A 26174-nucleotide genomic window follows, 5' to 3' on the forward strand; every position below is an offset into this window, starting at 1 on the left:
TCTTCCCATGGGACTGGGTACACTGCCAACAAAGGAATCAAGAATCCAGAACTGGTCTTGAACAAAGAATACTTATTTTTTTAAGAAGTCCTTTGATGGTACAGTATTACTAAGTTTCACAGCTCTGAGACATTATAGTTTAGGACAGAACTGTCTTCCTCTCCAGGGTGGTAGAAACATAGCACCTAATATAGACAATATATTTGTGCTGAAAAGTGGTGCAAGCTGCCTCAAACTACAACTTCCCTCAACAAAGTGAAGTAATAGATCTTGAAAGACTGGTTCCCTTTTTTATGAGAAGGACTGGGGGAGTGAAGGGCAAGACAAAAGTCACAGTGAAAAGATACAAGCTTTGGAACAACAAAAATGAACCAAAACCATCCCACTCACCTGACTGAATAAAGTGCAAGCAGAGCACTTCTAAAGGATAACTCATGGTAGGATACAAAACCATCATATCATCACAGGCCTTCTTCAGCCTAGCAGTCTCATGAGGAAACTTGTAAGGGGGGAAAAAAGTCAAAGCAATTTATTTAGCTATTTGTGCAGTATTATTAGATATTATTTGTGTTATTGAAGAGACTATAAATTAAACTGTTCTTACTTTTGACAAACACTGAATGAAGTTTTTATAAAGCTTTTCATGGTCTTCACTGGGAACTGTGTCTGCAGAGTTCACTGCATGTTCAAATGCAGTCAAAAGCTGAAATAAGAAATTGGTAAGTGTACAACAGTGTGAATTAGCAAGAAAAGCAACAAACGGTGAACTTATGAAATTTAGTCACGGTTTTGGGTGACTAAACAAGGCGTAGTATACCATGAACATGATTATAATATGTATATTTGGCCCCACTGTGCCCATGTGGTCCTTCATAGAACTTCTGTTGTGCAAAGAGCAAAATACATAACAGGGTGGTTCTTCATACTCAAATATTTTTCATATAGTGTTCAAATCCTGGTAGTAAATCTGCTATTAGTTGAAGAAGGTAAACAATCTAATCCATGCAGTGGCATAAGATATGTACAAAAAGAGTACATGTGAAGCACTATCTATTATGAGAGCTATGCGCTTAAATAACTTTTAAATACTGGTATGCAAGTTTTCATTTTGATGCTCCTATCTTGTGTGCCTTTAAGATAGAACCTTAACACTGCCAAAATGAATCTGAGCTTTTAAAAGTAATGCTTCACAAAAGATTTTTTTTTAAATCAGCAGTTATGTAAGACACTACATTATTTTGCACAGGGGCTTTTCAAAAGCGTATTATTCCATCACCAGAAAATTCTCCGAATTTCATTTCTATTACCAATACTCTGGGGGACACCGTGTGTAATATTTTTTAAAGGGTCTATGGCCCAGGTCCACAACATTATTTAGGCTCCCAACTTCCACTGATTTCAGCGGAATACCTTTGTGGAGCAGAGCCTAAGTGACTTAGGAACCTAAGGGCAAAATTTCAAAAGCCTAAATCCCACTGAAAGTCAGTGGGTCTTGGGCTCTTCATGTCACTTAAGCACTTTTTAAAAATTTACCCAAAGTCTAGTTGTCTATATCCACTAAGGTGTGTAATGGCTATTTTGCTTCCGTCTTCACTAAAAAGATTAATTGTGACCAAATGCTTAACACAATTCATATTAACAACAAGGGGGAAGGAACACATGCCAGAATAGAGAAAGAATGGATTAAAGAATATTTAGTTAAGTTAGATGTATTCAAGTTGGCATGGTCTGATGAAATTCACCCAAAGGTACTTAAGGAACTAGCTGAAGGAATTTTGGAACCATTAGTGATAATCTTTGAGAATTCATGGAGGACAAGTGAGATCCCACAGGACTGGAGAAGGGCAAACATAGTACCTATCTTTAAAAAGGGGAACAAAAAGGACCCAGGGAATTATAGACCAGTCAGCCTAACTTCGATACCTCAAAAGATACTGAAACAAATGATTAAACAATCAATTTATAAGCACTTACAGGTCAATAGGATGATAAGCAATAGCAACATGGATTTGTCAAGAACAAATCATGCCAAACCAACCTAATTTCCTTCTTTGACTGGGTTACTGACCTAGTGGGTGGGCGGAAGTAGTAGACATGACATATCTTGATTTTATCTGACACAATCCCATGTGACATTCTCATAGACAAACTAGGGAAATGTGGTCTAGTTAAAATAACTATAACTGTTTGAAAAACTATACTCAAAGAGTAGTTATCAATAGTATAGCTAATGGGGTTCCAGAGGGGTCAGTCCTGGATCCAGAACCATTATTCATTTTCATTAATGACTTAGATCAGAGGTTCTCAAACTGTGGTCTGTTGACCACCAGTGGTCCGTGAGCTCCAATCAGGTGGTCCGCGGATAGTTCCCTCTAGGATGCACGCCTGGGCGGCCGCACACAAGAGAATGAAGGGCCAACTACCTAATTAGTGGAGCCGCGCAGGCATGGCTCCACTAATTAGGTGCTTGGACCCCTGGAGAAGATGGACATGTAAGGTGAGGTAGTGGCCTTGGCGGGAATAAGGGGTAGGTGGGAGGGGGCAGTGGGGTGAGAAGAGGGGATGGGGGGAATTTGGGACGTGCGGGGCTGCGGCAGCCAGAGAAAGAGGCGACTTTCCCCAGCTCCAGAGCTGAGGCTGCCAGGGAGAGATGGCCCTCCTTCCCAGCGTCAGCTCTGTGACTGCTATGGCGGGGAAGAGACCTCCCTCCTTCCCAGCCCCAGCTCAAGGGCTGCTGCACCAGGGGAGAGAGGGCACATCCATCGCATTAGAAAGGTAAGACTACTGATATTAAAATATGAAGTGTGCTTTTATTTGTAGAACAAAAAAACTTTAATTATTAAGGGTTTTTTTTAATATAGCACTTTTATCCAAAACGCTGTAGAATAGTTAGCTAATGGTACAAACAACATTTGGAAAGCTCATTTAGTGGTCCGCCGAGACCCTCAGCAATTTTCAGGTGGTCCGCAAAAAAAAAAATTGAGAACCACTGACTTAGATAATGGAGTGGAGAGTATGCTTATAAAAATTTGCATATGTCATCAAGATGGGAGGGGTTGCAAGCACTTTGGAGGACAGGATTAGAATTCAAAATGAGCTTGATAAATTGGAGAATTAGTCTGAAATCAACAAGATGAAATTCAATTAAGACAACAGCAAAGTACACTTCAGAAGAAAAAAATCAAATGCACAAACACAAAATGGTGAATAACTGGCTAGCCAGTAATATTGCTGAAAAGAATTTGTGCATTATAGTGGATCACAAATTGAATGAGAGTCAACAATGTGATGCAGTTGCAAAAAAGGCTAATATCTGGGATGATTTAACAGGAGTGTCGTAAGAAAGATACGGGAGGTAATTATGCCGCTCTCCTTGGCACTGGTGAAGCATCAGTGGAAGTACTGTGTCCAGTTTGGGGAGCTACACTTTAAGAAAGGCATGGACAAATTGGAGGGAGTCCAAAGGAGAGCAATAAAAATGATAAAAGGTTTAGAAAACCTGGCCTATGAGGAAAGGTTAAAAAAAAGGCATGTTTAGTCTTGAGAAAAGATGACTGAGGAGGGACCTGATAACAGTCTTCAAATATGTTAAAGGCTGTTATAAAGATGACAGTGATCAATTGTTCTGAATGTCCACTGAAGGTAGGACAAGAAGTAATCAGATTAATTTGTAGCAAGGGAGACTGAGGTTAGATATTAGGGAAAACTTTCTAATGATAAGGATAGTTAAGCACTGGAATAGGGAGATTGTGGAACAGCATCATTGGAGATTTTTAAGAACAGGTTAGACAAATACCTGTCAGGGATGCTCTAGATATACTTGGTCTTGCCCCAGCATGATGTGGGGTTGGACTAGCTGACCTCTCAAGCCCTACATTTCTATGATTTGAGTAGGAGGGAGAAACATTACCAACTGCTGTGTCTCATTATCTTGATTCTGTGTACTGTCTGGCAGTAATTGGATCAGCCTCTTCCATAGCTGGTGGAGCTCAGCATTATCTGCACCTTCCTCCTGTTTTATCTTTATCAGTTTATGCCATGTGTGAGCCACCTGTCAACAGGAAAGAGAAATGAATCATTCTGTAACTCATTTAAAAATCTGACACCCAGTGTGATCGCTCCAATTTATTTTAACCTCTTGCCAATAAGATTTACAATTTCCCAAATTAAGTGGTCAGAAAATAGCATTAACACTTAGCAAGAGTGCCAGGAGGATAGGGCTAATGAGTGAGTGTTGGACAAATTACTTCACCGTGCTGTTTAGAACTAGTGGTATTTAAGCAGTTTAGTACTACGGATGTAGCTGATGGTCCTTAATTGCTTATTTAACCCTGTATAACAGAATACTGCAGTAAAGAAACCCTTCAAGTGTTCCCTGAAAAACTCAATCATAATAGAGGAATCTGCATTATAATAGGTCTGATAGAAGCAAGCTACCCTACATGCACTATGTAAGGTAAAGAATTTGATTACGCATATGACAGAAAGTATGGTCATAAACCATACTTCTGATGACCAATTTAAAAAAGAAAATAGCACCCCCAAGCACTATTCTCTTTTCCAGCAGTGAAGTGACTCAGCATTATATTCGGCTAGAGAATGGAATACCTAATAAAATTTGAGACTGTTAACAGAAGTGAAACAAAGTAAGTATCAAATAACCACAGTGTGGCTCACGCGCTCTCTCTCTCTCTCTCTCTCTAGTGGCTGGACCACATAGAGGAAGCTGAATTTATGAGTTTGATACTGGCTTTGAGACACCAGAGCTGGATTTTCTGGCTCACACAGCAGAGGCTCATGCTTTTAGAACCTGAGATCCCAGGTTCAGTCCTTCCTACTACTGAACAAACTGGGGTTTATATTTTACATCTAGGTTTTCAAAGGTTTGAAAGGTTTGTCTGCCTTGCTTCCATTGAAAACAAAATTTCCCTTAGCATATTCAGGCTATCCAGAGATTATAACAAACTAATAATCATCCTTGGCAAAGAATTTTTGCTATGAAACTAATATTAAAGTTCTCAAAACTTCAAGGAATCGAAATACTTCCAAAAAACTGGAGTAGGTGAAAAAGTACTGTAGAAAAAATATGTGATCATTTAATTACAAACTGTATTATAATGCATACACACAAGAGGGCAGAATTAAGGTTGCACAGGCATCCTTTGAGCTGGCATTTCCTAACTTCTGAGTCCCTGAGTTAAAAAAAAATAATGTGGAAAAATATTCAAATGCTTGACAGCAACCAGAAACTAACATTTTAATGCAATTTGTTTATATGACACAACGTATCAACATGGTGAATTTCAGAACTCTGTATTGAACAAAATGATTGCAACTTCACTTTAATAAAAGGTAAACTAACCATTTCTAGGATTGCTTTTTATGTTAAGACACGTCAATTCAATAGATTGCCTCTAAATTTAGTGGTAAGTGCTGGTGGGAGAACACAGGTGTCTAATTAAGAGAGATGAGTTCTTACTGCAAAAAAAATGAATAATTTGCATAGGAAAAGGAGAGACAGTAAATCAGTAACTGACCTCTAGGTATTTTTTTTCTTGGTGATACAGTTCCACAAGTTTCCTACATACGTCACACCACTTCTGCTTGTCAGTACTAGAAGATGATGGGGGGGAAAAAACCACAAAAAGGCCATGTCTGATTTCTAACAAATATGGAGAAATGTATTCTTCAAGAGACACTGCCAACTTGAAATCTTGTCTTTTTTCTTTTTTAAATGAGAGCATTAGAAGTTGCTGCAGATACTATATGTGCCTCCAAGTCCTAATGCAACTATTGTGAATTTTTTTAGAATGTTTTTCTCTTGCAGTTGCTGTGTGAAAAATCTACACAGACTGTATATAGTCAGTTTATCCTAAATGCTGTCAAATGCACCAAGTAAACGAACTGGAACAAAAGTATTTTCCACTAATCTTTCAATTATAGTTATCTTAGATGTTACTTAAACAGAAGTAATTAAAAATGTTTAAAAAGATGTGTGATTTATAAGTTGACAGTGTCCATCAGACAAAACCAAAATCACAAAAACAAAGCAATAAATCACAAAAACACTCCAATCAGTTGTGGAAACTGGTGACATACAACCAGTGCTAGCTTTGTTTAGAACTATAAACTGTAACGGGAAATGAAATTCCCTGTGACCATAAAAACTGAGTACATGTACTAGTGATATTAATGCTAACCATCAACATCAACTGAGAGTTACGAGATTTATAAAGTTCAACCATCTATGCAATACATTAAGCCAATGGATACAGTCATGACACCATGATACTTAATGTCAATAGTTTAGATAATATTTATTCCAAAAGATTTCTTCTTATAAAAAGACAATAGGAAAGTGATAATTTATCGCTACCCCAACTTCACATTATAGAAAACCACTAGGGGTGACAAAGCCTTACCTCTAATACAACATGAGTATTAGAATTAGTTACTATGTGCAGAATATGACATGTATCAGTGATGGCATTAAAACTGGACTTTTTCCAGTGCAACTGAAATTTTAATATAACATGTTGAAGTGTCATAATTTAATCTAAAATATTCTTTACCTTTCATAGAGTTCCAAGAGCTTTTGGTAAACATTGAACAAGTTTTCTTTGACATCTGTTTGGTTAGATTTCTCATACAAATTTGCTAATCCCTAAACAAAAGTAAAATGTATGTTAGATTTCACATCTGCTATTTCCAAGATCATTTTAAGGCATGCAGCCCGGCTGTGCCCATAAGGAACCCAATGCCTTCGGTGGGGCTCTGCGCAGGTACCGGGATCTGTCTGCTCAAATCTCAATGCAGGATCAGAATATAATGTTATGCTGAGAGGTACTGGTGACTGCTTAGATCAGAAACTTCTTTGAGAGTGGGTGTGAATGCATTCTTCAATTAACAAAACTGTCAGGGTATGTTACTCACAAGGCCCCCATCTAAGTCAAAAAGGGTTTGTAACCCTGCCCAAGTGTTTTCAGACTGTCTGAGCAGAGATGCTCAGTAGTGTGTTTTGTGAAGGATGGGGAATGCAGAACACAGAGCAGAGAAAGTCAGCCTGAAAAAGCAGCTGAAAGCAGTCTCTGCCCCTGGAAGAAACCTGCAGAGAGGTTTTTGGATGGGGTGCAGGCTGAGAAGAGTGCACTTGGTGCTGTGAGCAAAAGAACTGCTTTCTGCTATACAATTCCTTCCATGTTCAGAGACACTTTCTTTATAAATAAACAAACCTGCATCAGAGAAATACCTGACTATCACCAATTTTTTCTCCTAACTGGAACATCCCTTGGACCCCAAACTTTGACTAGCTGCTTGGGTCAAAAATGGGCAACAAAAACATGGGAGTATTTCTTCACACAATGCACAGTCAACCTGTGGAACTCGTTGCCAGGGATGCTTTGAAGGCCAAAAATATAACTGGGTTCAAAAAAGTTCCTGGTGGATAGCTCCATCAACGGCTATTAGCCAAGATGGTCAGGGATGCAACCCCATGCTCCGGGTGCCCCCAAACCACTGACTGCCAGAAGCTGGGTCTGGACAACATGGGATGGATCACTCAATAATTGCTGTGTTCTGTTCATACCCTCTGAAGCATCTGGTACTAGCCACTGTCGAAAGACAGGTTACTGGGCTAGACAGACTATTGTCTGACCCAGTATGGCCATTCCTATGTTCTTAAATATCATTTACATTATAATAAAAGCTCACTGTATTTACTTAAAATTATTTCTGAGATTAGTGAAGTGGAACACAGACTACCTGAACACCGTTAAGTATAATCTTCTTTTAACACCAGCCAATGGACAACAATAAAGCATCTTAAATTGTGCAAGACTACAGAAAACAAATTTCTCAGTAAGTTACTGTTTTGTACTATCTCATAAAAGACACAGCCTGACTGGCTGATGAGGATTCAATGAAGGTAATTTCAATATATGTCCAATTGTTGCATTTAAAAAAATTAAAATTACTGATATTAAAAAACCTCTTTATTAAGTTACAATGCACTAAATATTCCCTTTTACCAGACAGATGAATCGATGACCTAGCCTTCAGCCATATGCTTCATGATGTGCCCAAAGGGCACAGACATCTAATATAACGGAACACATTGCAGATTATCACTTACACACCATATGCTGCACAACCATCTTAAAGAGCGTCTATTATTGTTGCCTAGGACCATGGAAAACAACAACATAGTCCAATTTGCAAAACTCTGTATCAGAGGCTGGGAAAAAAGTTACTGTGCAAATTGCTCTCTCTCATAGGAGAGAAAAACCACACTAAATTTACTGAGTCATGAGCAAGGGAACTAAGAAAGCACCTAAGGGGGATAAGCATACTTTTTCTGTTTGTTTGTTTTTGTTTTCCAAGGGAATGAAACATATTTATCCATTAGAAGACCTATAATAATTTAAATATAACAAATCCAAAAGTTGCTCTCTTTTACACACATGCAACTCCCATTGGTTTTAACATTGTACATACCAGGACTGAGATCCGCAGCTGGTATAATTTGTTATATGACAATTTACACAACTTGAGGATCTGCCCTAACAGTCAAATGTTGATTGGATCTTGTTCCTATACTTAAGAACACAGTAGTTCATTTAATAGGAAGGGTAAAGTGGAACTAGAGTCGAATACATACCTGCCATGCCAGTAGCTGGCCTGGTTCAAGTTCAGCAGCCTTTTTGTATGCACTTTGGGCCTGATCAGGCTGCTCTAACTCTGCAGCTGCCAGGCCAATAAACACCCAGGCATTGTAGTTATTTTTCTCTTGTTTCAGCACTGCCTAAAAATATAAGAGTTCAAATGAAGCTAGTGTACTAAATGTGTCTTACAGACTCAACTACCGAGTTTGATTAATCAGTTTTCTTACTTTCTAGAAAAGAAGTTCCTGAACATACTAGTCTGGTACACGGTGAATTTTATTTATTAGGTATCTATTTAACAAGATGTTACTTTCTGCACAGTGATAACATAAGTTAGAGCATTAATAAAAGGTTAATTTCTAACTGCTAGCTTTCTCTAGCAAGAAAAAACTGCATATGAACAGTCCTAGTGGCACAGGTATCAGTAACTGTGGTCATTGAAGGATTCCTCTAAAGTCTATGATTAAAGATAGACTTTTGTCACAGTCATCTGAGAATTAATACAGTAACTCCTCGCTTAACGTTGTAGCTATGTTCCTGAAAAATGTGACTAAGCGAAACGATGTTAAGCGAATCCAATTTCCCCATAAGAATTAATGTAAATGGGGGGGAGGTGTTAGGTAAATCTTTTTCAGACAAAAGACATTATATACATATACAGTATAAGTTTTAAACAATTTTAAACAATTTAATACTGTACTCAGCAATGATGATTGTGAAGCTTGTTTGAGGTGGTGGAGTCAGAGGGCGGAAGAGGGTGGATCGTCTGGCTGCTCCTCTTGCTGTTCTTGATGAACATTCCCAACTCGAAAAAACACATCTAGAGATTGTTGTTTTGCTTTCCTTTTTTTTCTTGGTAAATTTCTTTATGTCAGTTTGGTGCAGTTTGACTCACGGCTGTGACTAGGTAAGTGAATATCCTCTGGCCCCAGAGCACCAGTGAGGGTGTGGGCCAACAATAGCCCCACTCCTAGGCCTGCAGAATCCTCCCCGTGCAAGCTCTGCGGGTTTGGGCTCGACACAGGAACCAGGAAGAGCAGGCAAGTGGCAGCACAAAGGAAGGGACACTGTGCTGCATCCTTCCCCAGCACCCGATGGGGATGTCTCTGCTGGCCTCTGAGCAGCAGATCACACAAATGCCTGCTCCAGTTAGTCACTGAACACCCTCCCACCCCCTGGGGTGCTGGAGAGACCAGTCGTCTCCTAAGGGAACCAATCTGCCAGGTTGCATGGTATGCTTAGGACACACAACGCAGAGGCACTGGGCCTCTACATCCCTGCAGAGCTGGAGACAGTCATGGGCTTCTGGGGCCACAGGTGCCGACTTTTAAAACTGGTGGGGGGTGATCAACTCCCGGCTCTGCCCCAGGCCCTGCCCCCACTCCACCCCTTCCCCCAAGGCTCCACCCTGCCTCATCCTGTCCCGGCTCCACTCCCACCCCGCCTCTTCGCGCCCAGTTCTGCTCCCTCCCCCAAGCATGCCATGTCCTTCCTCCTCCCTCCCAGCCTTCCTGCACGCTGTGAAACAGCTGATTGCAGCAGGTGGGAGGCATGGAGAGGGAGGTGGGAGGCGCTGACCCGTGGGGCCCGCAGGTGGGCGGGAGGCGCTGGGGGGGGTGGAGGGTGTTATAACCCAACATTGTGCAACTTTAAACAAGCATTTTCTCTAATAGAGCAGCAACATAACAACGAGACAACGTTAACTGGGACGACTTTAAGTGAGGAGTTACTGTACCCTCTGCTTCGCATTTAAGCACATGCAACAGAAAACTGATCTCCTTTTCTGGACAAGCTAACATGGGCAACTAATGAAATCAACACCACACCAAACCACAGTATCTACCATATAGCAATAAGATCCAGTGTGTGAATTGAAAGAGTGGCATTTGTCTGACTCTGTGAACTTCATCTTCATTGAAGAAAGGAAGAAGGACCCATCCACAAGGATTTTAGTGATTACCCCACAGCAAATCACTCACTATGTACACTGCCAAGATGTGTACATTACTTAGTAGGTACATTACTGCAGAAAGTATAGAGTACAATTCCAGTGGACAGAAAATAGTAGGGCTTTTTACTTGTACACACAATTAATTTTTATACAAGTAGAAGAATTAATTACCTTGCAATGTTTTAAGGCTTCTTTGTATTCTTTATTTCTTATTGCATCTCTGGCACTTTTCAATGCTGCCTTCACCTCCTTATTTGACATTATTACTGCTAAAGTCAAAAGGACAGAAAATTAGTTTTCAAGAAAAGACATTTATATCAAATACTGTTCAAAGCATTCGACTTATATTGCATTACCATACACAGAGAAAACATTTTAGCAAATATTAACAGTATGTTCACTGCTGTACAAGTATTAGACAAAATTCCTGCCCCAAATAGCTATCAATCCAGTATTGACAAAAAAACAGTGCACACACATATAAACATATATGCGATAGTACACCTCTAAACCCCAATCCCAAGGACATGCATCATTTTTAGTATGTAAGTAGTCCCACTGAAGTTATTGGGACCAATCATGTACTCACATTTATACACATCCTTAAATGCTATGCTGGATCTGAGCCATCACCCTGAAATACTAAAAGCTACTTCTCACCCCAGAGTAGAATTTTTCTTGACAGTTGGGGCACATTAAATAGGGAGGTTCAGTAATATGGAGGTTTACATGTTTCTCTGTCATTCACATTTTAAAGATTTTCCCAACACTTTTTGGTCATACCATTCTATCAACATCATTGATCAACTTCAAATTCCACTTCCTAAGTAGTCCCTAATGAGGGAAAGAGCACTTCATAAGTTTGGAAGGGATGTGTGCAGGAATGAAGGAAATATTCAAGTTTGTTTTAGTAAAAAAATGGAAACAAACAATAAAGTTAATATATTTTGAAATTACACATAGTATCATTTAAAGCACATACATGTATATTTAAGTATATTGTACACCTACATCAGTCTGATGCACACATTATTTACACTCACTCTAACACATGCTTTAGAAAGTGTACATGGTTCGGATGCAATTATCATCATTGCCAGGATGGGGAGTGTGGCAGGAAGGGGATACTCCAGGGCAAAAGGATCTAGGTCTGAATGAGTAGAAAAAGAAACACTATACTGGGGTGCAAGGGTCCACTATGAAAAATTGAATAGAAGTCATATATTACTATTATTATTATTTATGTGTATTACAGTAGCACCTGTAACTAGCACAGTCACAGACCAGCGAGAGAGGAAAAACAATGACTCTATAGTCTGGTGGTTAGGTTACTCCCTGGGATATGAGTGAACCAAGTTCAAGTCCCTGCTGCTGAGCAGAGATTTTAAAACAGATCTCCCACATCCCAGCTCAGTATCCTGATCACCAGGCTACTGGCTATAATATGGTGTGGGTGGAGGGGGGGGTCTCCATTTTTTCATGAAAAAGGGCTGACCTGGCTTAGGTGCCTAACTCCAGGAGTGGATCCCAGTTCAGATCTGTGATGCTAAAGTAGAGATAGGCCCTCTATCTCTGGCCTTGAGTCAGGCACCTAACTCACTCTGAGAGATGAGGGTTAGCCCCCAGGCTTCTCCTTGGCATTTCCTACTGCCAGATTGGACAGCTCCCTGCTCAGCATACTGTTTTTTGTAAATCCCTTTCTTTGGAGCCTAACTCACCCCATGCATTGCATAGGGAGTCTGGGCACCTAACTCAGGGCTAAGGATCCCACTGGGCAGCAGGGTGCCTAAATATCAGGTGTTGCAACCCTGAGTATAAGCATATGTATGTCTACACTGCGGGGGGCGGGGGGGACACTCCTGTGGCAGCAAGTCTCAGAACCCGATGTACAGATTCAGGCTTGCAGGGCCCACGCTACGGCGGTAAAAATAGCAGTGTGTATATATCCCTGCTTGGGCTGTGGAACCCGGTAAACAGGTGGGTCTCCGAGCTGAAGCAGGAACATCCTCACTGCTATTTCAGCACTCTGGCGTCAGCGCAGCACGGCTGTAGCTCTGGGCTCTGGCCATGCTGCTGTAGGGAGTTTCTGCAGTGTACACTACCTCCGTCCCTTTGTGGATCTAGCTCTAGCGCCGCCGTTGCTCTTTGGGCTATTTCGCCTTCCCTGCCCAGAGCTGGGACCTTTCTTTTCCTCTGCCACGGCAGCCAGCGGAACTGCCCCGTTACTCCACACCTGCAGCTGCCGCCCACGGGGGCCCCAGGCCTCCCACTCGGCAACGTACACCAGCCCCCTCGCACCCTCCCCGGAGACAGGGTCCCCCTCCACCCACGGACCCCGACCGCCCCGGCTTAGCTAGGGAGCGCTGGGCCCACGCAAGCCTCGCAGAGCCGCCTAGCCGCCCACGGGGGGCCAGCAAAGGCCCTCAGGGGCCGCCAGCGGCACCGCCCCCTGCGCCCGCTCCCCCCTACCACTGAGCGCTTCACCTGCCTCTGCCTCCGCCTCCTGCCTCAATTACCAGCCACCAACTCCCCGCACCCCGACCGCCCCGGCTCGGCCGCGCAGGCGCACTGACTCGGTTACTACACTTCCCGCGTGAGGGCCATTGACGCGACTCAGCACTCCGCCATCTTACCGTCCTCCAGCTCCTGTGGCATGATGGGAGTCGTAGTTCATCCCCCTACCTCCCTCGCCGCCTGACCTCCGAGGCATGACGGGAGGTGTAGTTTGTCGTGGCCCGCTTCCGCGAGACCTGATGGGCGCTGTAGTTTGGTCTGCTGGGGGGAGAGGGCGGGAGTGTCACGGGGTCTTGCTCTCAGGCCTCGGGCGTGTCGCCGGGCAGTGTCAAAGCGCTGGGGTGGGCTGGCTCTAGGCCCAGCGCTCCCTCAATGGCTGCAGCCTGGCTGCCGGGGAGCGCTGCTCGCCCTGCCGGTGTGTGAGGGGCCGTGTGCCCGGGGACCTGGCTCTGGGCGCGCGGAGAGGATGAGGGGGCGGTGTGGAAAAGGGGCCCGGACGGTGGTGCTGGCGGCTCTGGTGCTGCTGCTGGCTTCCACCCGCTGGGAAGGTGCGAAGGCGCGTCCTGTGGCCTGGGGACACCTCGGCGCTGGCAGCAGCCAGAGGGCGCGCAACGTGGTGATGGTGGTGTGCGATGCCTTTGTAAGTATCCCACCAGAGCCTCCTGCTTCTCCAGGCCTCTGCTCACAGGGAAAGAGCCTGAGCACGTATAAAGCAGGTAGCACCAAACACTAACCCGCTGTTGTCAGCTTCTGTAGGGTCTGATGAGTTTGGGATGCCCTCTGCACTTCAGAGACACTTGTGTGATGTGAACCAAGGCAGTGTGTGCCTCGGTGTCAAATTGTCTTTGTCTCATGCTGAAATGGCATTTCACAGACTCTGAAAATTATTTTGGCCACAGTCAGGGCTTGCGAAACTACCTTGTCCAAGCAAGGACCACAATCTCAGTAAAAAAGAGGATATGTTATACCCCTGAGAGCTGTCCACTGCATCATCACTTCTGCTAGGGACCATAAAGACAGGATTGCAATTAACTGCAAGACACTGTATTTTTGAGCTTAAAGAAAGAGTCAGATTTTTTCTCAAGATAACACTTTTAAAAAGAAACCTATTATTTTGATCAGTTACTTACAAATAATCAAATTACATGTAACTATTTCTGTTATCAGTTATGGTAAACCTGGTCGTAACAGTAGCAGTGAACACTGCAAAACAGAAATGTAAAAACAATTTCTTTGACCTATGTTGAAAAGAGAACACTCCTACGAATAAAAAACTGTAGGGAACAATCGGAGATTCTTGGGATGTATAGCCTTTAGAAATTATAAGAAATTCTGGTATCTTCCACCATGGGGAAATTTATAGAATTATTCCAACCAATTTAAACACAGGTTCAGCTGAACTGGAGGGAATCATGGTACTGGGCCCAAGCCTGTTTTTATCACTGTGCTTTCATCAGGTTTAACTAACATGGTGGTAAAAATACCAGAAGCTTATCTATACTTATATGTACACCAGTTCAGCTAAAGTGGGATAAAGCTGGTGAAAATTTTTTGTAAATGTCCCCTCTGTCCATAATGGCCATAGACATAGGCACTGACTCCATGGGTGCTCTGGGGCTGGAACACCCGTGGGAAAAAAAATAGTGGGTGCTCAGCACCAGCAGGCAGCCCTGCTGATCAACTCCTCTACCTCACTCCCAGCGGCTCCCCCCACCATGATCAACTGTTCAGCGGCATGCGGGAGGTGCTGTGGTGGGGGAGGAGTGGGGGCAGGAAGAGTCGGGGGAGGGGAGGCGGGAGAGAGGCAGAGCAGTGAGGTGGGGGCTTGGGGGAAGGGGTGGAGTGGGAGTGGGTCCTGGGGCAGAGCAGGGGTCAGGCACCCTCCGAGAACTGAGGAAGTTGGCACCTATGGCCTCAGAAACTACAGTGATGAATGGAGGGGTGAAAGTAACTTAAGGGACTTACGAGTTCACAGGGTGGCCGAGGTCCTGAGCAAGGTGGGTGGGGTGGCTCAACCGGAAGGGTAGGGCCTCGGGCAGAAGGGGCGAGGCTGGGGCTCCCCCAGCCAGCCCTTCAGCACAGCCCGGTGGCGATTTAAAGGGCTTGGGGCTTCCAGCTGCCGCCGCCAGAGCTACTCCAGGGCTCCAGCAGTGATTTAAAGGGCTGCAGTCCCGGATCTTTTAAATCGCCGCCGGGAGCCATGGGCCGTTTTAAATTGATGGGCCCTGGGGAAGCTGCCCCCTGCCGGTACGGTCGGCTGTGTACTGGCTCTTACCGGTACACCGTACCGGCTTACTTTCACCTCTGGATTAATGTGATCTAACTATACAGGTAGATAGAACGGGTGCAATCAGACCCTTGAATTAATTATTTATCGTCTTTAAAACTTTATTTCATTTAATCTGTATTTAATTCATAAATACATACCCTTTCTTATTTATGGTAGAAGGCAGCTCCTTTGGAGAGCAAACAAATCTTTACAGTTCATTAAAACTACATTACATTCATAACTATTGATTATTTTGTATAAGAAAGTTTGCATAAGCTGAATTCACATTGTTATTTTCTCACTTTGAATTTTATTTATTTAATTTTATTTTGTAATTTTCCTCCTTAGGTTCTTTATTTAATGTTAATCAAAGGACTAGGCAAGAATTTGTTTTTTGAGGAGTAAACCTTACCCTGCTCATATTCATTTAGAACCCTGATGCAAAGATCATTTTCCTTTCTTATCACTTTACCAGATTTATCTGGGTATTTTCCACTTAATCATTTCCCTGTCATCATGGGGGCCTCAGGCACTGGTGCACCTTGGTCCCTCCTATTCACTCCCTGTGACACATAATAGTCTCGTCTCGTGTGGGTGTAATACTTTGATCTAATTTCAGTTGGGCTTAGTGTGTGTTTGGAGGGTGGTCTTGGTGGCCTGTGATATACAGGAGGTCACATTAGATGGTCTGGTTGTCTCTTCTAGACTTAAACTCTCTGATTCTATATCACCCCTTTCTTTGCATCCTTCCACTGACACCCCCCCCCCATTATCGGACCAAGCATAAGACACTTGTTTTCACTTTCAAGGCTCTTCATGGTCTATCCCCATTATATCTCTCATTTGCTATCTATATGTCAACTCCCACTTCTGATTGTCCCGTGATCCAAGCCTTATTAAATTTTCAAACAAGTTCCCTCCATGTTCTCTCCCATGCTGCCCCCTCATGCTTAGGAGGAGATCCCTGTAAATGTCCACAAAACAAGTGTTTTTTTCTCCTTCAAAACCCTCCCTAAAACTTTTTTCTGTGATGACTACGAAAAACTTGACAACGATGCTGGTGTCCTGAGATTACGCCCTATCATGCTGACCAACGTTGTTTCATTGTTTTCTTGTACTCTCTGTTTTGTCTGTATCCATTTATTTTCTCTTGTCTCTGAAGCAGGGACTGCCTTTTTTTTCTGTGTTTGTACATCATCTGGCTCAGTAGGATCCTGCTCCATGACTAGGGCTCATAAGTGTTATGGTTATAGAAATAATAATAATATATAAAACTTTTGTTCTTGGTGCCTGTTTAGTCCCTGTTTTCTTTTTTCCTCAGGGGACTATATAAGACAGTGAAACCATCTCCAATAAAGTTATACCATTATAACTGAAATCAGAGTTTGACCACATATCTTTTAAGGCACAGAAACAGAGTAGCATGAAAAACACAATATTCTTTAGGCTGAGTAAAATGTTTTTATGGATCTCTACTGTAAGGCCAAAGGCAGAAAAAGAAGTTATGATTCTGTTTTTGTGTATGTTGGCCCTCCTGTTTAAGTATTGCAAATTGTAAAATACAATGTGAAGTATAAATGTAATCATAATGTTAAGCAATTATTTTTAAAAATGAAAGATTCTTTCAAAACTGCGTATCAACATATCTTACATTCTAACAGTTATGTCACTGTAACTCTTGCTTCTCTATACTGTACATGCTTTTTCTTAGGCCATCACTGACTCAGATGCTAGAGAATGATCTGTATCCATTTTACACAGCTTATTCTTTTAAAGATGAAATGTCAGCGAGTCTAGGGCCCTGGTCTTGCAAACGCTTGTGACTGTTATGCTCATACAAAGCACACGGAATCTTTATAGAGGAAGGCAAATACGCAGCATTTATTGAAAATACAACAGTTAGCATATGCTTTTCAGTCTCACACACATACACACACACAGAGAGTCCTGCCAGTGATGTTTATAGTTACCAGTCTGTTGTTGCAACTCTTGGACAACAAGAACGTAATTCCTAGAATGGTAAATTTGCCATATACTGTAGCTTTGGGTCATTTTCATAATATTTTATTTCTAATTATTAAAGAAAATGTTACCATTATCAATTTTAATGTTTTTAAGTACCTTCTTTTTGATTGCAGGATGGAAGGTTGACATTTTATCCAGGAAATCAGACCGTGATCCTACCTTTTATAAATTTCATGAAAAGATATGGCACGGTTTTTCTCAATGCCTACACCAATTCTCCAATATGCTGTCCTTCTCGTGCAGGTAAAATCATATTAAAAATTTTCTTAAGGAAATAGTAACTACCCGGGGAGAGCCGGTTTAAATATTCATTAGTGATGGACAGACCTCAGAAGGAGGTTTGAGGTATTGAGCTGAATAAGCCCCCATTTTTAAATGCTTATCTAAAATTATCCAAACCTTCTGAGGTTTTTATCCATTTCTCTTTTCCCCCCTTGTCTGCCTCCCATGCTTCTTCCTCCCAACTGCATTCTTCTCTTTCAACTTCTCAGCCCCCCAAGCCGTTGCAAACTTTACTCAGGTTTCAGTACTTCTGAAAACCTTTAAGGATTCCAATGGACTTGTTTGTCCTCTACAACAGTGGGTCTCAAAGCCGGTCCGCCGCTTGTTCAGGGAAAGCCCCCGGCAGGCCGGGCCGGGCCGGTTTATTTACCTGCCGCAGCCGCAGGTTCGCTGCTCCAGGCCAATGGGGGCTGCGGGAAGCGGCGGCCAGCACATCCCTCGGCCCGCGCTGCTTCCCGCAGCCCCCATTGGCCTGGAGCGGCGAACCGCAGCCAGTGGGAGCCGCGATAGGCCGAACCTGCAGACACGGCAGGTAAACAAACCGGCCCGGCCTGCCAGGGGCTTTCCCTGAACAAGCGGCGGACCAGCTTTGAGAACCATTGCTCTACAACATTGATCTGTGGCTGCCTTCAGGGCTGCTCTGGGGCTTCCCAGCACAGAGATACTTTCTACCTATCTTGCTGCCTGGGACGCATATGAAATACTAACAACTGATTGAAACTGATGGATGACCTTTAGCTTTGCCTTGAGACATCAGCTCTTCTAACCAGTTATTCTCAAATATCTTGTATTTTCAGTAGTTATTACCTAAATATGTTATAGTGTTTTTTAAACTTTTTCTGTTGTTTCAACCAGTTATAATCAGAGCCTTTTGTATTGTGAAATTCTGTGACTACAAACTTTGCCATATTATACACCATTTGATAAAAGTTGTGCTTCAGAATCCAAGTTTTCATTTTAATGTTTCTAGCTCTTATTGTTGTGGCGGAAATCTTTCACATATGAACTAAGTGAAACCAATGTAGTGATGTCTGTCTGCGTCCACAGAAGAACTGAAACAGTAGCTCTGAGAGGAACTGATTCATTCATCTCCCTGAAGTATTCACACTGAAATCTAAAACATTGTAGATAATGGCCCTGATTCAGAAAAGCACTTATATGTATGTATGTTGGGGCACAGAGGCCCCATACTGGCAACAAAGGAAAACTGACTGGCTCTCCACTAGCAATGATGAGAGGGTTAAGGAGAGCCTGTGGACCCAGTTGATGCTGCCCTGCTGCACCTGCACCCAGTGCAGCCAATATCCGGCATGGAAAGGAGAGCTAAAAGGAGAACAACTAACCCAATTCAGGGCTGACCAGGGAAGCCTGGTTCAAGCTGAGAGCTTAGGGCAACTTGCTACCTGGGTGAACCCTTTGGTGGGTGGAACAGCTAGGTCCAGGAAAACTAACAAAAAAGGACTAGCTGTTCAGAACAGGAGAGCAAGGGTCCTCCTGACAATCCCATGCATGACCCTGATTCTGAGATCACTGTCTTCCTTTTTGTTTTGGATTCTGACACCCCAGAAAAGGTAGGACTCGAGCATGCCATAGCCAGAGAGCTAAGGCACCACGATACCGAATCTGTGAGAGGTGATCTCCGTGGACCCACAGAAGGGGTTAGTCATGTTCTGATGGTCAACATGCTTAACGTTAAACTTACGAAAAGTCCCACTGAAGTTAAGGGATCAACTCAACTTGAAATTTAACACATGCTTAAGTCCTTTGCTGTTTTGGGGCCTTTCTAAGTAAGGCATATTATTTTTACAATCAATAAAAATGTTTCTTTTATAGTAGAAGATACTAAGTTTAATGATTGTGCCATGCTTAGCATAGTGGGACCTTGGCCCATGACTGGCGCTCCTAGGCAGTGTCACAATACAAATTAAAAAATAATTATTAGATCATGTAGCTAAGAGTCAGGACACCTGGATTCTACTCTCTTCTCGATTATTGACCTACTGTGTGAATTTAAACAAATCATTTTACCTCTCTGGACTTCAGTTTTCTTATCTGTGCAATGAGGATAACATTTCTACATGACCCAGGGGGACTGCAAATCTTAATAATGTATGTTGAGATCTTTGGATGGAGGATGCTATGTAACATGTTATAAAAGTACAAAGTATTAATATTATTATTAGGGCTGTCGATTTATCGCAGTTAACTTACATGATAAACTAAAAAATTTAATTGCCATTAATCGCAGTTTTAATCGCACTGTTAAACAATAGAATACCAATTGAAATTTATTATATATTTTTGGATGTTTTTCTACATTTTCAAATATATTGATTTCAATGACAACAAAGAATCCAAAGTGTATAGTGCACACTTTATATTATTATTTTTATTACAAATATTTGCACTGTAAAAATGATAAAAGAAATAGTATTTTTCAATTCACCTCATACAAGTACTATAATGCAATCTCTTTATCATGAAAGTTGAACTTACAAATTTAGAATTATGTACAAAAAATAACTGCACTCAAAAATAAAACAATGTAAAACTTTAGAGCCTACAAGTCCACTCAGTCCTACCTCTTGTTCAGCCAATCGCTCAGACAAACAAGTTTGTTTACATTTGCATGAGATAATACTGCCCACTTTTATTTACAGTGACACCTGAAAGTGAGAACAGACGTTCGCATGGCACTGTTGTAGCCAGGATCACAAGATATTTACGTGCCAGATGCACTAAAGAATTCATATCTCCATTCATGCTTCGCCAACCATTCCAGAAGATATGCTTCCTTGCTGATGATGCGTTCTGCTTGATAACAATCCAAAGCAGTGCGGATGACATATGTTCATTTTCATCATCTGAGTCAGATGCCACCAACAGAAGGTTGATTTTCTTTTTTGGTGGTTTGGGTTCTGTAGTTTCCACATCAGAGTGTTGTTCTTTTAAGACTTCTAAAAGCATGCTCCACACTTTGTCCTGCTCAGATTTTGGAAGGCACTTCAGATTCTTAAACCTTGGGTCAAGTGCTGTAGCTATCTTTAAAAATCTCACATTGATACCTTCTTTGCATTTTGTCAAATCTGCAGTGAAAGTGTTCTGAAAACAAACAACATGTGCTGGGTCATCATCCGAGACTGCTATAACATGAAATATATGGCAGAATGTAGGTAAAACAGCAGGAGAAATACAATTCTCCCCCTAGGAGTTCAATCACAAATTTAATTAACGTATTATTTTTTTTAACAAGTGTCATCAGCATGGAAGCATGTCCTCTGGAATGAAGGCCAAAAAATGAAGGGGCATACAAATGTTTTGCATATCTGGCACGTAAATACCTTGCAATGCCAGCTACAAAAGTGCCATGCGAATGCCTGTTTTCACTTTCAGGTGACATAAATAAGAAGCGGGTAGCCTTATCTCCTGTAAATGTAAACAAACTTTTTTGTCTGAGCGATTGGCTGAACAAGAAATAGGACTGAGTGAACTTGTAGGCTCTAAAGTTTTAAATTGTTTTGTTTTTGAGTGCAGGTTTTTTTGTACATAATTCTAAATTTGTAAGTTCAACTTTCATGATAAAGAGATTGCACTACAGTACTTGTTTGAGGTGAATTGAGAAATCCTATTTCTTTTTCGTTTTTACAGTGCAAATATTTGTAATCAAAAATAAATATAAAGTGAGCACTGCACACTTTGTATTCTGTGTTGTAATTGTAATCAATGTATTTGAAAATGTACAAAACATCCAAAAATATTTAAATAAATGGTAGTCTATTATTGTTTTACAGCACAATTAATCGTGTGATTAATCACGATTAATTTTTTTAATCACTTGACAGCCCTAGTTATTATTCTATAAATGCGTTGACAGGCATTTGTTTCTGACTTGCTTTTTTCAGCTATGTGGAGTGGCCTCTTCACTCATTTAACAGAATCTTGGAATAACTTCAAAGGTTTAGATCCAAATTATACAACATGGATGGACCTGATGCAAAAGCATGGCTACCGAACTCAGAAATATGGGAAACTAGATTATACTTCGGGACATCACTCAGTGAGGTAGGCAAAGGATATATTCCTCTCTGGTATGGCATCCATAAATGTGATTAAATGTGAATAGATCATGGAACAACAGATTGACCATGGCTTATTGTTTTCAATTAAAATGTAGCGTTGATCTTTTTTAAAGAAATTCTGTTAGAAATGTATGAAGGCTCCAGTCCTGCAAAATGTTAGGCCCAGGCATACAGTTACTCCCATGAAGAGTCACATTGAGACAAGTAAGGGTGTGAGGGCACCGAATGACCTTTATGCCTGTCACAGATGCAAATAATTATACTTAAGAAATCTCAGTTTATATATCTCTGATTTTGCCCATTTGGATACAATCTGTTTTTAATAATATTTTTTTAAAAACAGCTTCATAACAAGATTGCAGTGTAGCTAGCCCAAAATAATTTGATTTCATTGTGATTCTCACCAGAATTCATCCATAAATCCTAAACATGTTCTGGTGAATTTTGTGCAATGTATTTATTCATTTTAATTGGCAAACTCAGCTTTATTTCAGTTCTTTGTGTAGGTCAATTTCATTTTGTTATGGTAAATTAGAATAAAATACATTATTTAGTACAGAGCACTAATTACAATTTTCGTAGCTTTACTTGGTAAACCAGGGACCAGTACTTCAAGATGATAAAGGCATAATCCATTTCCATTAAATTCTGTCTGAATTGTCTACAAGAAGGATGACTCATTTAACTGAACCACACAAAAGGCTAAAAAGATTTTAAAGTCCTTTCATTTTATTTTTTCTGATTTAATTACAATTTTCAATTTTTTTCATTTAACAAACCAAAGATATTTTAGGTGCCAACATAAAAAACAAGTACAAAAATTACTATATGTTCCCAGCACATGGATTTTTATACCATATATCCAAATGAATTAATAAATAAAAATGAAAGGGAAAAAGGCAGGGGGAAAGAGATGGAGAGGAGAGGGAATACAGAAGAAGGGTATAGATTTATCTCCTGTCTTTCTTTCAGGCATCCTGCAGGGATTTTTAGTTGACCAGTTCTAGGAAATTGTCCCAAATAGACTCAGCTTTTTCTAGGGCTTGCTATCTATTGTATGCGATGGTGTGGACTAGGTCCAGAGGTGCTGTGCTGGAGGCCTCAGGGTCCTGAACACATGTCCCAGGAAGAGAGCAGGAGAGGAGTCCTCCAAGCAACCTAGAGTGGCTGCAGGAGAAGCAGCCAATCAGAGAGGCTGCAGGGAGCACCCACTCCTGGCCCAGGAGAGCCATATAAAAAGAGCTGCAGAGACAGTCAGTTTCTTGCTGGAGTCAGAGGAGTGTAGAGGGTGCTCCTGGCTGGCCAAAGGGAACTGCAGCACCATGGACAGCTCAGTGCTGGCAAGGACCAGGGGTGAGAGGAAGAGCTCCTGGCTGGCTGCTGGGCCTGAAGATAAAAGATCCCTGAGGTAAGGGTGAAGCTTTGGTGAAGACTGGGGCTATGGGGAAGTGGCCCAGGGAACTGAAAGCAGTTTTATTAAAGGGACATGATGGCAAATGGGTACTATTCTTAGGGTCCCTGGGAAGGGACCTGGAGTAGTGGGTGGGCCCAGGTTTCCACCCCTCCCCCCCATAGGCCATTAGGGAAGTGGCCTAAGTTGGACAGCAATAAACCCCAGAGGGGGATCTGAACTGCTAAGAGGCCCAGCCAGAGAGCTGAGGCCAGAACAGACCAGAGAGAGCAAAACCATTGCCTCCAGGGAGGAAGTCCTGGGGGTATGGCTCAATACCAGGGCTGGGACTGTTTAAAGACTGCAGACACACCTGATCAGAAGGAGGTTCTTGTGAGAGGTGGGTGCCACACCATTACAGATACCTTCCTTTGCAGCCAGGTCTGCCAGTCCATTAAACCTGCTGGGGGGGGGGGATATGTGGGGGAAAGGGACAGATTTATTTTTCCAGTGTAGCAAAATTTGACCTCTCACAGCCAGTACAAGTCTATGTAGCCATTCCCTTTGATATAGTGATAGCTTCCATTTGCTGGGTATCTGACCCAGTACAGTATGCAGATGTCAGCTTTAAGGTCAAGTGACAACTCTAGGAACTTATTAATTCTGGTTCTAATACCATCCCAGAAGCTGGAAACAATAGGGCATGATCAAAACATATGCATGCTGGCTCCTTTACCACCACCACCCCACAGACACACACACACACCTCAACATTGATCACTGAGGGTAGCTTTAACTTTGTGAAGTGTTTGGGGCAACTAGTGAACCCTAAACATGATTTTTTGTTGAAAGAGACTTAATTGGAGGTCCAAGATTGCTTCTTTAATCTCTCATGTTGTTCTGTTTCACTGTGGGGTAAGATACTTATGGCCAATTCTTTGTTCCATTTTTGCATCACTACATCTATATTAACTCTTTGGTAGGTCATTAGGAACTCCTCTAGTGTAGCTGCCAGTCTGGAGAAATAGTATAATTCTCTACAAAATTTGGCAAGTTCTGGCGCTTCAGACAATGCAAGTTCCTCTGGGCCGAACTGTGAGGGGAACAAGTGACAAATTTGAATATGTTGCCATATTGCAGTACTTGATAGGTTATATTATAGTTGGAGAGAAATTAAATGGTGTGATCTGGTCCTTTGATATTAATCAGGATATAGATAGTATGCGGCATTCCATCCACATTATCTTCTTCCACGCCCAGTTTGTAGCATGGATTCTCCCAGATTGGATCCTCTACATGAGATGAAAGTTAGGATTTGTGTTGGTGAGCTTAGTTGGTCCATATGTCCTTTCATATTTTTTGTTTGTAGTCACACAGCAGCCATGCTAATGTTTGTAATCCTGTTGTGTTGAAGGCTGACTAGCCTAACTGTTGCATGCTCCGTCTGTGAATGGGAGGTGCGAGAGGGGAGGGGAATTTTAGCCAAATTACATAAAGATAGCTGCATCAGTCTCAAAGGAGGCTGTCTGTTCATCAGTTTTGCTAGAATATGATCACTGAAATCATTTGCCCAGCATGAAAGAGTTTGAGAGATTAGGATTGAAGGTCACTTCAGGCAGATTGTATTGCTTCCTTGGTAGAGTGCCCAGAAGCTGTTTCCCTATAGGCTGTCTAGAGTCTGTGCTAGGCCTTGCCTCAATGCCTGCTTGAACCTAAATATCTGAAATATTTGGGTGCGGGGGGAGCAAACCAGAAAAGTTTTTGCTAGTATTGAGATGTTTTAAATCTCCCCAAGTCCCAGGAAAATTTTAAATATGGTAATATGTTTCAAAATACGTTCAGTGAGAATATCTATTGTTGCTGCAAAATTTTTCTGTGAAGAAAAGTTGTGAATGAAAGCAAGCCATGAAAAACAGCAAAAATTTTAAGGAACCAAACATCTTTCACAATGATAGTCATAATACGACATAAATAGATGGAGTAGATAAGTGTTACTGTGGCTTCCCCAAGTACATATAAAAACTGCCTGTTTTGCAGTTTTTAATATGGTACACAATTTTTCTAGTTTCTGATTATGTCCACTGTCGAAATGTTTAATGGTACTAGCACTGAGATTTCTCCTTCTTTTCTACTAAACTAATATCTCAGATTTTCTTTACCCTTCACTCCCTTCCCTATCTGAAATGAGTAATCAGATGTTGAAAGGAGACTTTGCTAATTATTAATACTTAGCATTTACACAGCAGTTTTCATCTTCCAAGTGCTTTATAGACATTAGCTAGCTAATCCTCATCTGAAGTAGGTAACCTGTTTTACAGATGAAGGAACACAGGTTTTTCAAAGTTCAGGTTCTACACTGGAAAGAAAGGGTGATTCTGAATGAAGAATCTACAGCAAAATCTTACGTTGCCAATGAGAACTTTCTTTAGTGAATTGAGTCTGTAATACATTGTATGTAAATTTACCTTAAATGCAATCTCTCCCTTTGTGACTCTTTACATAACTTGTCATCTGAACTATGAATATATGTGCCCTACTGTATCTTCAGGTTTTATCATTACAGAACCTCTGATGAATTTTTGTCTTTCTTTTTCAGTAAGAAATAGATGCATGGACAGCATATGTAACAATAATCTACTTTGTAAAAGGATTAAAAAACACCCCTTTTTCATTTTTGGTTCTCAATACTGGTTTATGTGTATGATTTAAATCCTCACTGTGCCATGTTAAGAGCTGTAAAACTAACTGTAAAGGAAGAAAACAATTTACATATGTTTGTATTTTTGTAGGTTAAAGATGTGCATCGCTAACTTGTTGAGTACTGCGTTTATTCATACTTTTTAAAAAGCATAGCTGATCTTAACTGTATACAAATACCGCAAATGCACCTTCACAGAATCTTTCTTTGAGAAAGCAATGGGTCAGAGTTTGTGCTATGTAATAAATGGTTATGTGGGTGATTCATTCTTTTGCAGGTGTGTCTAGAATAAAATTATTTAAGGCA

General features: G+C 41.5%; 2 protein-coding genes across 2 annotated transcripts in view; one reads left to right on the forward strand and one right to left on the reverse strand.

Moving 5' to 3' along the window:
• Window positions 1–13266, reverse strand: part of SKIC3 (SKI3 subunit of superkiller complex) — an 80755-nt gene extending 67489 nt beyond the window's left edge. The window contains exons 1-8 of the mRNA XM_065406299.1: window positions 13245–13266; window positions 10783–10880; window positions 8657–8800; window positions 6573–6664; window positions 5538–5613; window positions 3911–4051; window positions 605–703; window positions 391–499 (exon numbers count right to left, since the gene is read on the reverse strand). Coding sequence (XP_065262371.1) covers window positions 391–499; window positions 605–703; window positions 3911–4051; window positions 5538–5613; window positions 6573–6664; window positions 8657–8800; window positions 10783–10880; window positions 13245–13266 — 781 coding nt within the window. The remainder of the gene's footprint in view (window positions 1–390; window positions 500–604; window positions 704–3910; window positions 4052–5537; window positions 5614–6572; window positions 6665–8656; window positions 8801–10782; window positions 10881–13244) is intronic.
• A 325-nt stretch (window positions 13267–13591) lies between these two features.
• ARSK (arylsulfatase family member K) overlaps window positions 13592–26174 on the forward strand; it is a 49226-nt gene continuing 36643 nt past the window's right edge. The window contains exons 1-3 of the mRNA XM_065406654.1: window positions 13592–13765; window positions 17533–17662; window positions 21604–21763. Coding sequence (XP_065262726.1) covers window positions 13592–13765; window positions 17533–17662; window positions 21604–21763 — 464 coding nt within the window. The remainder of the gene's footprint in view (window positions 13766–17532; window positions 17663–21603; window positions 21764–26174) is intronic.

Source organism: Emys orbicularis, chromosome 6, assembly GCF_028017835.1.
Source record: "Emys orbicularis isolate rEmyOrb1 chromosome 6, rEmyOrb1.hap1, whole genome shotgun sequence".
Taxonomy (NCBI): domain Eukaryota; kingdom Metazoa; phylum Chordata; order Testudines; family Emydidae; genus Emys; species Emys orbicularis.